The 13792-nt window shown below is 43.7% G+C and overlaps 1 protein-coding gene across 2 annotated transcripts in view; it reads left to right on the forward strand.

Moving 5' to 3' along the window:
• LOC105486505 (TATA-box binding protein associated factor, RNA polymerase I subunit B) overlaps positions 1–10177 on the forward strand; it is a 90137-nt gene extending 79960 nt beyond the window's left edge. For both annotated transcript variants that reach the window (XM_011749403.3, XM_011749404.3), the window contains exon 15: positions 4412–10177. In XM_011749403.3, coding sequence (XP_011747705.2) covers positions 4412–4613 — 202 coding nt within the window. In that variant the 3' untranslated portion in view covers positions 4614–10177. The remainder of the gene's footprint in view (positions 1–4411) is intronic.
• The last annotated feature ends 3615 nt before the right edge of the window (positions 10178–13792 follow it).

A 13792-nucleotide genomic window follows, 5' to 3' on the forward strand; every position in this document is an offset into this window, starting at 1 on the left:
TTTTGCATCGATGTTAATCAAGGATATTGATCTAAAATTCTCTTTTTTTTGTTGTGTCTCTGCCAGGCTTTGGTATCATGATGATGCTGGCCTCATAAAATGAGTTAGGAAGGATTCCCTCTTTTTTCTATTGATTGGAATAGTTTCAGAAGGAATGGTACCAGCTCCTCTTTGTACCTCTGGTAGAATTCAGCTGTAAATCCATCTGGTCCTGGCCTTTTTTTGGTTGGTAGCCTATTAATTATTGCCTCAGTTTCAGAGCCTGTTATTGGTCTATTCAGAGATTCAACTTCTTCCTGGTTTAGTCTTGGAAGGGTGTATGTGTCCGGGAATTTATCCATTTCTTCTAGATGTTCTAGTTTATCTGCATAAAGGTGTTTATATTATTCTCTGATGGTAGTTTGTATTTCTGTGGAATAGGTGGTGATACCCCTTTATCATTGCATCTGTTTTATTCTTTTCTCTTTTCTTATTTATTAGTCTTGCTAGTGGTCTATCAATTTTGGTGATCTTTTCAAAAAACCAGCTCCTGGATTCATTGATTTTTTTTTTTTAAGGGTGTTTTGGTTTTTGTGTCTCTATCTCCTTCAGTTCTGCTCTGATCTTAGTTATCTTCTGCCAGCTTTTGAATGTGTTTTCTCGTGCTTCTGTAGTTCTTTTAATTGTGATGTTAGGGTGTCAATTTTAGATCTCTCCTGCTTCCTCTTGTGGGCATTTAGTGCTATAAATTTCCCTCTACACACTGCTTTAAATGTGTCCCAGAGATTCTGGTACATTGTGTCTTTGTTCTCATTGGTTTTAAAGAACATCTTTATTTCTGCCTTCATTTCGTTATTTACCCAGTAGTAACTCAGGAGCAGGTTGTTCAATTTCCAAGTAGTTGTGCGGTTTTGAGTGAGTTTGTTAATCCTGAGTTCTAATTTGATTGCACTGTGGTCTGAGAGACAGTTTGTTGTGATTTCTGTTCTTTTACATTTGCTGAGGAGTGCTTTACTTCCAACTATGTGGTCAATTTTGGAGTAAGTGCAATGTGGTGCTGAGAAGAATGTATATTCTGTTGATTTGGAGTGGAGAGTTCTGTAGATGTCTATTAGGTCCACTTGGTGCAGAGCTGAGTTCAAGTCCTGGATATCCTTGTCAACTTTCTGTCTCGTTGATCTGTCTAATATTGACAGTGGAGTGTTAAAGTCTCCCATTATTACTGTATGGGAGTCTAAGTCTCTTTGTAGGTCTCTAAGGACTTGCTTTATAAATCTGGGTGCTCCTGTATTGGGTGCATATATATTTAGGATAGTTAGCTCTTCTTGTTGAATCTATCCCTTTACCGTTATGTAATGGCCTTCTTTGTCTCTCTTGGTCTTTGTTGTTTTAAAGCCTGTTTTAACAGAGAATAGGATTGCAACCCATGCTATTTTTGCTTTTCATTTGCTTGGTAGATCTTCCTCCATCCGTTTATTTGAGCCTATGTGTGTCTCTGCACATGAGATGGGTCTCCCGAATACAGCACACTGATGGGTCTTGACTCTATCCAATTTGCCAGTCTGTGTCTTTTAATTGGGGCACTTAGTCCATTTACATTTAAGGTTAATATTGTTATGTGTGAATTTGATCCTGTCATTATGATGTTAGCTGGTTATTTTGCCTGTTAGTTGATGCAGTTTCTCCCTAGCATCGATGGTCTTTACATTTTGGCATGTTTTTGCAGTGGCTGGTACTGGTTGTTCCTTTCCGTGTTTAGTGCTTCCTTCAGGAGTTCTTGTAAGGCAGGCCTGGTGGTGACAAAATCTCTCAGCATTTGCTTGTCTGTAAAGGATTTTATTTCTCCTTCACTTGTGAAGCTTAGTTTGGCTGGATATGAAATTCTGGGTTGAAAATTCTTTTCTTTAAGAATGTTGAATATTGGCCCCCACTCTTTTCTGGCTTATAGAGTTTCTGCTGAGAGATCCGCTGTTAGTCTGATGGGCTTCCCTTTTTGGGTAACCTGACCTTTCTCTCTGGCTGCCCTTAACGTTTTTTCCTTCATTTCAGCCTTGGTGAATCTGACAATTATGTGTCTTGGAGTTGCTCTTCTCAAGGGGTGGTGTTCTCTGTATTTCCTGAATTCTCCCTGTCACTTTCAGGTACACTAATCAAACGTAGACTTTTCACATAGTCCCATATTTCTTGGAGGCTTTGTTTGTTTCTTTTTACTCTTTTTTTCTCTAAACTTCTCTTCTCACTTTATTTCATTAATTTGATCTTCGATCACTGATACTCTTTCTTCCACTTGATCGAATCGGCTACTGAAGCTTGTGCATGCATCACATGGTTCTCGTGCCGTGGTTTTCAGCTCCATCAGGTCTTTTAAGGTCTTCTCTGCACTGTTTATTCTAGTTAACCATTTGTCTAATCTTTTTTCAAGGTTTTTAGCTTCCTTGCGATGGGTTCGAACATCCTCCTTTAGCTCAGAGAAGTTTGTTATTACTGACCTTCTGAAGCCTACTTCTGTCAGCTCGCCAAAGTCATTCTCCGTCCAGCTTTGTTCCGTTGCTGGCGAGGAGCTGCAATCCTTTGAAGGAGAGGAGGTGCTCTGGTTTTTAGAATTTTCAGCTTTTCTGCTCTGGTTTCTCCCCATCTTTGTGGTTTTATCTACCTTTGGTCTTTGATGTTGGTGACCTACAGATGGGGTTTTGGTGTGGATGTCCTTTTTGTTGATGTTGATGCTATTCCTTTCTGTTAGTTTTCCTTCTAACAGTCTGGTCCCTCAGCTGCAGGTCTGTTGGATTTTGCTGGAGGTCCTCTCCAGACCCTGTTTGCCTGGGTATCACCAGTGGAGGCTGCAGAACAGCAAATACTGCTGCCTGATCCTTCCTCTGGAAGCTTTGTCCCAGAGGGGCACCCACCTGTATGAGGTGTCAGTTGGCCCCTGCTGGGAGGTGTCTCACAGTTAGGCTACATGGGGGTCAGGGACCCACTTGAGGAGGCAGTCTGTCTGTCCTGAGCTCAAATGCTATGCTGGGAGAACCACTGCTTTCTTCAGAGCTGTCGGACAGGGATGTTTAAGTCTGCAGAAGTTTCTGCTGTCTTTTGTTCAGCTACGCACTGCCCCCAGAGGTGGAGTTTACAGAGGCAGCAAGTCTTGCTGAGCTGCAGTGGGCTCTGCCCAGTTCAAGCTTCCTAGCTGCTTTGTTTACCTACTTAAGCCTCAGCAATAGCAGACGCCCCTCCAGCTGCCAGGCTGCTGCCTCACAGGTTGATCTCAGACTGCTGCACGAGCAGTGAGCAAGGCTCTATGGGCGAGGGACCAGCTGAGCCAGGCTCAGGATATAATCTCCTGGTGTGCTGTTTGGTAAGACCGTTGGAAAAGTGCAGTATTTGGGCGGGAGTGTCCTTATTTTACAGGTGTAGTCTGTCACAGCTTCCCCTGGCTAGGAAAGGGAAATCCCTTCCCAGGTGAGACGATGCCCCACCCTGATTCGGCTTGCCCTCCGTGGGCTGCACCCACTGTCCAACCAGTCCCAATGAGATGAACTAGGTACCTCAGTTGGAAATGCAAATATCACCTGTCTCTGCATCGATCATGCTGGGAGCTGCAGACCAGAGCTGTTCCTATTTGGCCATTTTGGAATGGAAGGCTTTACTATTTTAAAATAAGGGAAATTGCTTGGTAAACTCTTCTCCTACAGTACATATAGTATTGCAAGCTACATTATAAAGTCTAGTGTCTTATGTTGGGTGGAAGTCGGGGATTATTTGTTTTCTTTAGTTTGTTTTAGAAATATGTTCAGAGCCGGGCACGGTGGCTCAAGCCTGTAATCCCAGCACTTTGGGAGGCCGAGACGGGCGGATCACGAGGTCAGGAGATCAAGACCATCCTGGCTAACACGGTGAAACCCCATCTCTACTAAAAAATACAAAAAACTAGCCGGGCGAGGTGGCGGGCGCCTGTAGTCCCAGCTGCTCGGGAGGCTGAGGCAGGAGAATGGCGGGAACCCGGGAGGCGGAGCTTGCAGTGAGCTGAGATCGGGCCACTGCACTCCAGCCTGGGCAACAGAGCGAAACTCTGTCTCAAAAAAAAAAAAAAAAAAAAGAAATATGTTCAGAATATCTCCTTGTATGCTTTTGTTTGCCTTGACCATGGTAAGAAGGTGGAGTGGTGCCCCATCTGGAGTGAAGAAACTTCGAGCAGAGAGTTGAAGGACCAGCTCCTAGCACCACCTGTGGCCCTTGTGTGGTGGCCGTGGACAGTGTGAACATGTTTTCCTTTGTGCAGTTAAGGAGTTACCAAATTCTTCTAGGTTTCCTTCCAGCTCAGGGTCCTGTTTTAAGCCTAACCATATATATTTGTTATTTGGGGAGATGTTCAGGGGTTAGTGTGTGCCTTTCTTGGTTACCATCTAAAGAGAAATTCTTTTTTCTTTTTCCCTTCTAGCTATTGTACACACGTGACAACCTATGAAGAATCAAATTATTCTCTGAGTTATCAGTTTATACTAAATCTCTTCTCCTTCCTGCTCAGAATAAAGACTTCCCTTCTCCATGAAGAAGTGAGCTTAATTGAGAAGAAACTTTTCGAGAAAAAATATAGTGTAACAAAAAAGAAATCAAGATCCAAGAAAGCGAGACGACATTGAGAAAATGAAATAGAAACTTTCTGGAAAAATATTTTAGTATTGATATAACATCAGATTTTAATATAACATTCCAGAGAATTGTGGAAAATACTGCATATATATGTATATGCTCTGACACATATTTACATATATGTCAAGTGTGCTTAGAAAATTGTATATTATAAAGCAGGTGAGCTTTGATTTTATTTTTCAGAGTATGAATATTCTAAGAGAAAGTTAAAACAACAGTAAATTATATGATTGTATTTATTTATTTATTTTTTTTTTTTTTTTGAGACAGAGTCTTGCTCTGTCGCCCAGGCTGGAGTACAGTGACACGATCTTGGCTTACTGCAAGCTCCACTTCCCAGGTTCATGCCATTCTCCTGCCTTAGCCTCCCAAGTAGCTGGGACTACAGGTGCCCGCCACCACGCTAATTTTTTTGTTTGTTTTTAGTAGAGATGGGGTTTCACCATGTTAGCCAGGATGGTCTTGATTTCCTGACCTCGTGATCCATCCACCTCGGCCTCCCAAAGTGCTGGGATTATAGGTGTGAGCCACCGTGCCCGGCCAGTAAATTGTATAGTTGTATCCAGAAATGTATACTCGTTGTATTTTAAAGCTAAATTTATTTTTTAAAGTAGATCTCTTCCTTATTCTTTACACCCCAGAGTAAATCCCAGATGGATCAAAGATCTAAACGTAATCTTTCATATTTAAAAATATAAAAGTATTAGTAGAAAACAAATATGAATGTTTTGCTCTTGGAATGGCATAGTCAATTTTTGCAGCATATGATGGACAAAGGAATAATTTCTTTAATGTGTCAATAGCTCTTGCAAAGCAAAAGGAAAAAAGCAAACTGAATAAGGGATATGAAAAATTAGTTTTCTGAAGGTCAAGCCAAAAAACATGATAGGATACTCTACCTCACTCATACTCAAGAAATACAAATTGAAGCGAATACTGTTTCCCACATATTGGATTGGCAAAGATTATAAAGATGTATAAAACCTGGTAAGGACATTGGAAAATCAGGTATTCTTGTTCTGAGTTCATTTATGCATGCAACAGATAGCAACTCCTGTGTTCCAGACACGTTCTAAGCACTGGGAATACAGCACTGAACGAGACCCCCACCTTTAAAGATCGTAGGTTCCAACTGGGTGGAGGCTGATAGTAAAAAATATATATAATGTTTTGGGGAACTCAGTACAATGAAGAAAAAGCAAGAAAAGAGATAAATGATAAGGTAGGCCATTTTATAAAGGGCGGCTGAGGGAGGATCCTCTGGGGCAGTGGCATTAGAGCAGAGACCAACTTGCATGGAACACAGTAGCGTGAGCAGCCATGCAGCCCATCCAGGGGGAGATCAGCACAGGCAGAGGAAAGATGTGCAGAGGCTGTGAGCAGGGGCATGCTGGGTGCAGTCAAGGACTGGCAAGCTGTCCAGAGTGGCTGGAGCAGTGTGGTTGAAGGGGAGGAGAGTAGATGGGCAGATGGGATGGTAGAGGTTGCTCTGAGGTCATGGGAAGGATGACCTTACCGTGGTTGGCTTTTATCTCAAATGTTACAGGAAACCATTCAAAATTTTTAAACAAAAGAATGATGTGATCCAACCTATATCATAAAAGTATCACTGACTATCTGATGAGTACACTGTAGTGGGGATGTGGGCAGTGGTTAGAGAGTTCATTTTGAATTGAATATATTTTGTTACTCTCTACCTGTTTCACTTATTGTAAGGTTTTCTTTTTTCTTTTTTTTTTTTTTTTTTTTTTTTGAGACAGGGTCTTGCTGTGTCACCCAGGCTGGAGTGCAGTGGTGTGACCTTGGCTCACTGCAGCTTTGACTCCCCGGCTCAAATGCTCCTCCTGAGCCTGAGTAGCTGAGACCACAGGCATGTGCCACCACATCCAGCTAAATTTTTTGTTTTTCGTAGAGACAGAGGTCTCACTATGTTGCCTAGGCTAGTCTTGAACTTCTCGGCTCAAGTGATCCTCCTGCCTCAGCCTCCCAAAGTGCTGGGATTACAGGTGTGAGCCACCACGCCTGGCTGACTACAACTTTTAATATTTTTTAATTTTTGCCACTTTTTTTTTTTTTAAATGGAGTCTCGCCCTGTCGCCCAGCGTACAGTGCAGTGGCGCGATCTCAGCTCACTGCAAGTTCCGTCTCCTGGCTTCACGCCATTCTCCTGCCTCAGCCTCCCAAGTAGCTGGGACTACAGGCACCTGCCACCACCCCTGGCTAATTTTTGAATTTTTAGTAGAGACGGGGTTTCACTGCGTTAGCCAGGATGGTCTCCATCTTCTGACCTCGTGATCCACCCGCCTCAGCCTCCCAAAGTGCTGGAATTAACAGGCGTGAACCACCACACCCAGCCTAATTTTTGCAACTTTTTATAGTGAGACTTATACAGTGATTTAAATTATATACAGGGTGCTCAGCCAGCACAAAGCTGTGGTGAGATTTGGGTCCAGGCCTCAGGCTCCAGATTCCAAACCACATTTAAAAAAAAAAAAAAAAAAATCACCTGCAGACTGCCTGTAGCTTTAACAGTCTCTGTCTCCCCTTCATTCACATCCTTCGGGTGGAGAAAGGTTTGTGAATATTTTAGTAAATTTGATTCAATAGACATTTCTTGATTATCACATTGATTCTCAAAGTGTGGTCCCTGGACCAGCGACATCAGCATTACCTGGGCACTCATTAGAAATGCACATGTAGAATTTTGATTTAAGGCCGGGCGCGGTGGCTCAAGCCTGTAATCCCAGCACTTTGGGAGGCCGAGACGGGCGGATCACGAGGTCAGGAGATCGAGACCATCCTGGCTAACACGGTGAAACCCCGTCTCTAATAAAAAATACAAAAAAAAACTAGCCGGGCGAGGTGGCGGGTGCCTGTAGTCCCAGCTACTCGGGAGGCTGAGGCAGGAGAATGGCGTGAACCCGGGAGGCGGAGCTTGCAGTGAGCCGAGATCTGGCCATTGCACTCCAGCCTGGGTGACACAGCAAGACTCCGTCTCAAAAAAAAAAAAAAAAAAGAATTTTGATTTAAAGAATTAATAAATAGTTCAAGTTTTTACAAAAAATAATAAAACTCTTTCCCTTTATATATACATGAAAAAAACTTTCTGGAGTGGTATAGCAATAGTGGTAATTTCTGGTTGGTACGATAACTATAGTGATTTTATTTTCTTGGTGACTCTCTGCATTTTATAGTTGTGTATTAAGAGTTGTATTAATTTTTTTTTTTTTTTTTTGAGGTCTTTTTCGCTCAGTCTGGAGAGCAGTGGTGCATTTATGGCTTGCTGCAACCTCCACCTCCTGGGCTCAAGTAATCCTCCTACCTCAGCCTCCAGAGTAGCTGGGACTGCAGGCCCATGCCACCATGCCTGGCTAATTGTTTATTTTTTTGTAAAGCTGATGGGGTCTCGCTATGCTGCTCAGGCTGGTCTTGAACTCCTGACCTCAAGCGATCCTCCCACCTCTGTCTCCCAAAGTGCTGGAATTACAGATGTGAGCCACTGTGCCTAGCCTGGTTTGGTAGTTTCTTAAAAGTGAAAATTAGACCTAGCATGTGATGCAGCCATTCCACTACTGGGTATCTACCCAAGAAAAATAAAAGCATGCTTCCACACAAAGACTTGTATACAAATATTCATAGCAGCTTTATTTGGAATAGCAAAAAAAAGGAAAACAACCCAAACAGCCCTCACCGGGTGAATGGATAAACACATGGTTGATACATCCATACAGTGAAACACTCAGCTGTGAAAAAGGAACAAACTATTGAAACAACAATAGCCCTGCTCAGGAGCAGGATTTGGAGAATATAAGAAGCATATCTTTTATAATTTAAAAACTTGCTTTCTAAGATTAGAACTGAAAGATCTTTTCTGAAGATGAGTGTCATGGAATTGACATGATTTGAAGTGTTACGGCACTTCATTTGAATAAAAAATCGAAGTTGATAACAAGTTCCATGTACTTAAAAATATTGGGACAGAGAGTTCAAAGCTATGAAAACTTTTGGGCCACCCATGAATATGAAATAAGATTAATAAGAGAGGAGAAGATTAATAAGAGAGGAGAAGTCAGTGAAAAATCTGGCTTTCCATGCATTTCAAATTTTATGAATTACCATTGAAGGCTAGTGATGAAATGTTGCACTCTAGGCATCAGTGTTTTCACATCTAACATAGTATCAGTCATAGAAAAAGCTTATCTGTCTACTGCCAAAAAGGGAAGAGGGTAATAGCACGTATCAAGCACCTACTATATATTCAGATGAGGTCCTGCCATACGAAATTCAGTCTCCGCTGCTCTGAGGGCCATGCAGTCAGTCATCCTTGGATAATAGGCATGGAGCTAGGGGTTGCGCTGTGAAGTAGCCATCCTTCCCAGGGTGCTCAGCCAGCACAAAGCTGTGGCAAGATTTGGGTCCAGGCCTCGGACTCCAGATTCCAAACCACATTTTTTTAAAAAAGTCACCACCTGCAGACTGGCCTATAGCTTTAACAGTCTCTATGTCTCCCTTTCATTTGCATCCTTCGGGTGGAGAAAGGTTTGTGAATATTTTAGTACATTTGATTCAAAAGACATTTCTTGATTATTTATCACATTGGTTCTCAAAGTGTGGTCCCTGGACCAGCAACATCAGCATTACCTGGGCACTCGTTAGAAATGCACATTCTCGGCCGGGCGCGGTGGCTCAGCCTGTAATCCCAGCACTTTGGGAGGCCGAGGCGGGCGGATCACAAGGTCAGGAGATGGAGACCACGGTGAAACCCCGTCTCTACTAAAAATACAAAAAATTAGCCGGGCGCGGTTGTGGGCGCCTGTAGTCCCAGCTACTCGGGAGGCTGAGGCAGGAGAATGGCGTGAACCCGGGAGGCAGAGCTTGCAGTGAGCTGAGATCCGGCCACTGCACTCCAGCCTGCGCGACAGAGCGAGACTCCGTCTCAAAAAAAAAAAAAAAAAATGCACATTCTCAGGCCTACTCCTGACTCCCAATCGGGAAACGCAGTGTGGGTCCAACAATCTGTTTTAACAAGTCCTTCGTTCGCTCCAGGCTCCAAGGTGGGACAGTCACTGGTGCTGCTTCTGGCTGGGACAACAGGGCCCCACTGTGGAACTTGCAGCCCTTGATCCCCTCCTAACGGCTCTCTCAGTTCCCATGGTCCCAAAAGTCCTGCATCCCCTGCAGGGCTGCCCCACAGTGGCCTTCCACATCCTCCTGGGGGCAGAGGTCCCCGCCACCCCCAGGGCCGCCTCTGCAGCTGCGCTGCAGCTTCTCTGCCCAGGCACCTGCACTGGCACGGAGCACCCTGTAGGTTGTCTGCTTGAGGCCTCTACGTAAATGCTTGCCTCAGCTGTTTCTAAAGTACAAAAGCACACAATCATGAAATGAGGCAGAGGTGGGCTGGGTGCCACAATGGATGCCAAGAGGAAGAGAAATGGACATGGTGCTGGGAGGCTCTCGGAGGGAGGCACTCAGTTCCCAGGCTCCCCCGGCTGGGAGAGGAGTCGAGTCTTAATCTCCTTTCAGGGGACATAATAAATAAACTACTTTGCCACTAGAGTGATTTGTGTGTTGATTTGGGTGGAATCTGTTTCATGAACAAATTTTATGTTTTAAAAAAAAAAAAAATTAGATTATTCCTTGGCCAGGTGTGGGCACAGGGTGGCTCACGCCTGTAATCCCAGCACTTTGAGAGGCCAAGGTGGGTGCATCACTTGAGGTCAGGAGTTCAAGATCAGCCTGGCCAACATGGTGAAACCCCATCTCTACTAAAAATACAAAAATTAGCTGGGTGTTGTGGCAGGTGCCTGTAATTCCAGCTACTTGGGAGGCTAAGGCAGGAGAATCGCTTGAACCCGGGAGGCGGAGGTTGCAGTGAGCCAAGATCACGCCACTGCACTCTATCCTGGGCAACAGAATGAGACTCTATCTCATAAATAAATAAATAAACTAGATTTCTTACCCCTACAGTGAAGCATAATTTTATGATTTAGGCAACTACCCTAAAGGGAAATAAAACCAAGTGAGATTGCACATGGTCTCAGATTTAGTAACTACTGTAATATCTGTAGTTCAAAACCAAATGCTTATAGTGAGTGAAACAGAATGCAGCCCATACCTGTGGAAAAGAGTGCTTCAATTGTCTTAGGTCTATGACCAGCCTAAGCTTACAGCCATACAAATATATATATACACCATACATGTGCTGAAACTAAGTTAAATTTCTTGTTTTTAATTGTCTTAAGTATCAAGCTTGGATCCTCAGAACATGTTGGAAAAACACGGCTCTGAAACCCACTTATTAAGTGCTTGTGCTGTATCGAACATTTTACATTTGTTCATTTAACATATCTAGATAAATCTATGTATTTATAGCTATAGTGGTCCAAGATTTGGTCACAGCAGATTAAAACAAAACCTTTAAGTTAAAAATAATGTTAAAATCAGTGAGTATTTTAATACTATGCGAGTCTTTGCCTATGAGAATACAGAACGTTGGCCCAAATATTTCATTAATCTACAGGGTTATATACATTTGGAGCACAGTGTTGTTGTTTGTGTGTTTGTTTGTTTTTAATCCTCTTCCCAAAAATGGGTTTCTTCAGGCAGCTGGAGACTCCTGTGTTAGACTTAAGAGGAAAAGGAGTGGGTGCCTCTCGCCTGGAACCAGTGGACATTATTAGGGGAATATACCAATGGTGGCAGGTTGATGACCTTATCTCCCTGCAGGGTGGCATTTCTCTCTGGGCTCTCAGCAGGTCTGCCTGTCACTGTCACCCAGAAGTGGAGCCACCTTCTGAAGCCCAAACTGAGGAGGGAGAGCCCAGGGTCCTCAGGCACCTCGCAGCAGGAGGCCGGGAGTTCACCCGCAGTGGCTAGTTCTTTGTTATCTTTTATTTTGCCGTCTATTGGCACAAAGCCACCTAGAAAAAAAAAAGGAGTATTAATTCATCCCTCTATTCACACGAAAAGACAAATTGTTTAAATAAGAAAGGAGCATGATTTCCCAAATCTTCAGCAAGACCTTGAATAGAGTTTCCAAAGTATGGCTGCCGTAAAAGTTCTGTGTATTATTATAAAACTGCAGATAGTTAAGAATGTGTGTTTTTATCTTGAGTATATAGCTGGTGACTTTTTAAAAAATTTAAAATGCCTTTTGTTCCTGAAAGCTGAGTAAATTCACACAGTATTAAGTCTCTCACAAAACGAATTCAAGAAGCTCTAAGTGTATGTTCCCTTGTTTTGTGCCCTTGTGAAGTATTTAAGCATAAAGGGCTTTAGTGCCAGACTTACCTGATAATATGCTATGACTTCAGAAGAGCTTACAAAAGAGTGCTTTTATTGACTTTATAAATTAAGAACCTGGTATTTCAGCTCACTTGGCCTTCTGCCCTTCTGAAACAATCATTCCCTTCTGGGACAATTAGTACATGTTTTATGGATATTTGCGTTGAACTGGGTGACTTGCAGACACTCCCAAAGGAATTTTTAGTTAGAATAACGCTTCAACGCAGTTGCCTTTTGTCACCATTGTTGTCCACATTAATTTAAATTAAGTAAGTTAAACATTACCTACAATGAAGAAGGTGGTCTCTGAATTTTAAAACTCCCCCCAAGGTTTAAAGTAGGAAAAAAAAATATGTTCTCTGCCATGTTCGAGGATAAGAAAATGTTGTAAAACATGATTACTTATTTTTACCTTTCTCTCCTTAGCAATTGACACCAGAATAAAAATCTCCCTGGAAAGATTCCTCCGGTCCCAAGCAGTCACCCTGCTCAGGCCGCAGAGCCCCCGGGGGTAGGGAGGTGGGCTCTGTGCCTCTCCCCTCCACGTCCATCCTGCCACAGCAGTTTGCAGGGTCAGCTGCTCCACTCCAAAACTGGTTTTGTTTTTTGTTGTTGTTTTGTTTTGTTGCAATTGCCCCATGGTCTCTTAAGTGCAGCCCACGGCGCTCATGTGGAATGGGAATCAGGTAGTAAAGTCAGGAATGTTGGTTTCACCTGCCCCTCCTCACCACAGCCCAAGGGTCAGAGCTGTGGGATGGCCTGTAAGAACCCAGCTCTATCACACCCTCCTATCTCCTGCTGCTGCCCAGGAAGGGTAGGGACCCAGGCTCCTGCACCCCTCGGATCATTCTGTCTCCACTCACTTTCTTCAATTCCTCCGTACCTACAGCACAGCCTATTTTTTACATTATCATAGCCTGCTTATGTGTGTCCTGGTTTACTAACTAGACAGGCTTTCATGAGACATGGCTTCTACAGAACCCTAAATCCAACAGATGTTGAGTAAATGCCTTGATGAAAGTAGTGATGAGAAAGGGGAAAATTACAAAAAGCTTCCCACTTTCTGATTAGCTACTGCTGTGCTGTTTTCATTATTCAGTGATTTCACCATTCCGTGAATGGGCTCAGTTGTCTGCCTACAAATGTTGGTTTTGAGTCAAACTGAAGTTATTTTAAGACAGAAGGAGGAAATGGGCCTAAGTTTCGCCCCTGGCGTTCCTGTGGCCATATCAAATATTTATATAGTGCTTAGAGTGGGCCAGGCACTTCACATGTATGGACACTTTTATCCATACTTTCAGCAGCCCTACGGTCCTGTAATATTGTACAAAGGAGGACGTGGAGACACAGAGAGGTTCAATGACATGCCCAGGGCTGTGTTGGTAAGCATGGAGCCGGGCTCTGATTCCAGGCTGTTGGCTGAAGTCTGTGGGCTTGACCAGCCTACCGCGCTGCCTCACCAAGACTCAACCTCGGTGATGTCAGTTTGGAATCTAAGGAGCCCAAAAGCTGCTCAGAAGAAAACTAGAGCATTTACAACTAGCATATATCCTCACCACCCCTCCTCCATACCTCCACCCCAAACCTGTTCTTCCTCTGCCTTCCCTGACTCTCAGTGACAGCCCCATCCACCTAATTGCACCAAGTCATAAATCTCCAGCCCCTCCCTCCCTGTCACCTCCAAATCTCATCCTCACTTCGCTGACTTTCTACCAGCAAGCACCTGTGGACTCCGCCCTCCTTCGGCAGTCACTGCCTAGCTCTGATGCTCCGCGTGTTCTCCCTGGGGCTGCACAGCTCACTGCCCTCCAACACACATTGCCCCTCTGCCAGTCTTCCCAAATCGGGTCTAAAACCCCTCAAGATGCAGCATCCTCCCACGGCT

This window comes from Macaca nemestrina, chromosome 13 (assembly GCF_043159975.1).
Source record: "Macaca nemestrina isolate mMacNem1 chromosome 13, mMacNem.hap1, whole genome shotgun sequence".
Classification (NCBI taxonomy): Eukaryota; Metazoa; Chordata; class Mammalia; order Primates; family Cercopithecidae; genus Macaca; species Macaca nemestrina.